This window comes from Carcharhinus amblyrhynchos, unplaced genomic scaffold (genome assembly GCF_965287045.1).
Source record: "Carcharhinus amblyrhynchos unplaced genomic scaffold, sCarAmb.v2.hapA chromosome_1387, whole genome shotgun sequence".
Taxonomy (NCBI): domain Eukaryota; kingdom Metazoa; phylum Chordata; class Chondrichthyes; order Carcharhiniformes; family Carcharhinidae; genus Carcharhinus; species Carcharhinus amblyrhynchos.
The window spans coordinates 6,602-9,594 of record NW_027651127.1 but is presented as its reverse complement, the minus strand read 5'-3'; the positions used below and the strand labels follow the sequence as shown (position 1 = coordinate 9,594).

The 2,993-nt window shown below is 53.1% G+C and overlaps 1 protein-coding gene across 1 annotated transcript; it reads left to right on the top strand.

Annotated features, from left to right (window-relative positions):
* The first annotated feature begins 352 nt into the window (after positions 1 to 352).
* LOC145340755 (uncharacterized) lies at positions 353 to 1,899 on the top strand. Its single transcript, XM_080185215.1, has one exon. The coding sequence runs from the start codon at positions 420 to 422 to the stop codon at positions 1,161 to 1,163; it is 744 nt and encodes a 247-aa protein (XP_080041341.1). The 5' UTR covers positions 353 to 419; the 3' UTR covers positions 1,164 to 1,899.
* Positions 1,900 to 2,993: the final 1,094 nt, after the last annotated feature.

The window sequence follows — 2,993 nt, the reverse complement described above, 5'->3', positions numbered from 1 at the left end:
CTCCCAGATCTTTCTCCACCGTGAATACCAAGGTAAATTATTCATAGAGCACCTCTGCTATTTCTACCGCTTCTGTACAAACTTTCCCACCGTCACATTTAATAGGTCCTGTTCCTACACATCTCATCCTTTTACTCTTCACGTATTTGTAGAAATATTTCCCAAAGAAAATCGGTGAAGCAGATGTATTTTTACAACAATCCAGCAGTTTGGTCACTTTTTTTTGCGGTGTTGACCCCACAGATATTGGGACTCAGTTTGATTGTTCTGATGTTTCAATAGGTTCCTTCACACTCCCTTTCTGTTCCTGTTTTGACTGCACTGTGCAGGGTATCAGGACGGCAGGATTTGCACCTGGCAGCTCACGTGCCGGGGGTTCGATTGGTTTTTAGTGAGCTGAGCGTGGTCGGATTTTGAACATGGATGGCGGGAGCACCGTTCACCGCGGGGAGAAACCGTACAAGTGTCCGGCGTGCGGGCGAGGCTTCAGCGAACCGTCTGCTCTGTCGAGGCACGAACACGGCCACTCCGAGGAGAAGCGGTTGCGGTGTGCCGACTGTGGGAAGGGATTCAGTTACCCGTCCGTGCTGGAGATTCACCGGCGCATCCACACCGGGGAGAGGCCGTTTGCCTGCTGCGAGTGCGGGAAGGAATTCACTCAGTCGTCCACCTTGCTGATACACCGGCGAGTTCACACCGGGGAGAGACCGTTCACCTGTCCCGAGTGTGGGAAGGGCTTCACCAGCACGTCCGACCTGCGGGCGCACCGGCGGGTTCACACCGGGGAGAGACCGTTCGCCTGCTCCGCCTGCGGCAAGGCCTTCACGCAGTTCGCCAACCTGCTGACCCACCAGCGGGTTCACAGCGGGGAGAGACCGTTCGCCTGCCCCGAGTGCGGCAAGGCCTTCACGGTGCACTCCCACCTGCTGGACCACCGGCGGGTTCACACGGGGGAGAGACCCTTTGTCTGCTCCGAGTGCGGCAAGGGCTTCGTCAACTCGTCTCACCGCCTCCGGCACCAGCGCATTCACACCGGCGAGAGGCCTTTCACCTGCCCCGAGTGCGGCAAAGGGTTCACGCGCTCATCCTACCTGCTCAGTCACCAGCAATCTCACCAATCGTCACAGCCATCGGATTGTGCTGTTCGTCAGACCCAGGACTGAACCAGGCTCAGACTGCGCTCACCTTGATAAACTCCAGCCCAGTCCTCCGTGTTAATACTCCGGGTGTGAGACACAAACAAATTAGCTTCACGTTAAACACCCGCATAGAAATTCGGAGCAGAAGTGGGCAAATGCAGCCTGCCTTTCAAACAGATGGTAGCTGATCTCTCCCTGCTCTCAAATCCACCTGTTCCCCTTCACCCGATTCTTAAATCAGAAATAGATCAACTCATTCTTAAAACAATTTACATCTACACAGTGGGACAAGTCTTGATTTTTAATATCTTTGAAACAGATTGCCTTTGGTTTGCTCAGTCGCCTCCCAGATCCCAGTCTATCTTCGCCAGAAAATCATGTTTGATTCCGTCCAGCCCCAAAGACCCAACGACGAGCTGGAACATGAAAAAAGGGGAGTGATATTTAAACATCGGCGCAAGCTGAGACGATAATATCTGTACCAATGATGTGTTAAGGCTTCACGTTGACGGATGGTATAATGAATTGTGTTTCATTGAAGCAAGGTGGTTGGTAAATGCGAATTAATCAAAGTTGGAACTACAATTGCTTGTGTATTTCTGAATGCTGCTGGTTACGGGCAGCGAGCTGTGACGTTCCAGGGTCCCGGCTCTGGATTAAAACATCCGTTTGACAGGACGCCACGACAGGGTCTGCTCTCTTGAAGCGTAAAGTTGAGGTCGGTTAAAAGGCTGGCACCGAAACCGGCAACAATTCACCGGGGGGGTGAGTTTCCCCGTTCCGCCTGCCGGGGCAATGGGAGCGGGTGAGGGAGCGGACGAGATATTCCGGTTTCAGGGCGAGCGTGGCCATAAAATCCTGCCCGTGGACTCCGAAACCACCCCCCCCCCCCCCCCCAAGCTCTCTGTGACTCAACCTTCAGAGAGAAGAACGTCGTCCACATCCCAGTGTGAAATTGGTGCGCCGTTACTCCGAGGCTCCTCTCGGCAGTGACCCTATCAAACCACACCCCCCCTCAACACTCCCCAATCTTTCAATCAGATCACCTCTCGTCCTTCTCAATCCCAGCCTGTTTTAACCTATCCTCATAAGACAGTTCCTCCACAGTGGGGATCATCCCAGTGAACCCTCTCTGAACCGCTGCCGATGAAGTCATGTCTTCTCTTAAATAGGGGGGACCATTCGGTCAGTGGGAGGACTCCTCTGTTATCCCTTATCGGACATGTTATCACTCACGGGATGAAGGGGCAGAGCCCAGAAAGCTAGTGACGTTTGCTACCAAATAAACCTGTCGGACTTTAACCTGGTGTTGTGAGATTTCTTACTGTTTACCCCAGTCCAACACCGGCATCTCCACATCATCCCAGAGTGCACCAGTCAGCCAGTGAAAGGACTCCTCCAGTATCCCAGGCTGCACCAGTTAGCAGTGGGATGACTCCTTCGCAATAAGAAGTCTCACAACACCAGGTTAAAGTCCAACAGGTTCAAGATCCCGGTTGAGGCCGTACTTGGCTCCAGAATCCCAGAGACCACCAGTCAGCCATTGGGAGGACACCTCCAACACCCCTGGGATGCTCCAGTCAGCTGTGGGAGGACTCCTGCCGTATCCCAGAGTGCATAAGACAACCGTGGGAAGATTCCTCCAATCACCCAGGCTACACCAGTCAATAGTAGGAATACTCCTCCAGTATCCCAGAGTGCAACAGTCAGCAGTGGGCGGACTCTTCCAGCATCCCAGAGTGCAGTAAGAAGTCCCACAACACCAGGTTAAAGTCCAACAGGTTTATTTGGCAGTACTAGCTTTCGGAGTCTCAGGTGAGTGAGGACTCGTGTTCACAAACAGAGCATGTAAAG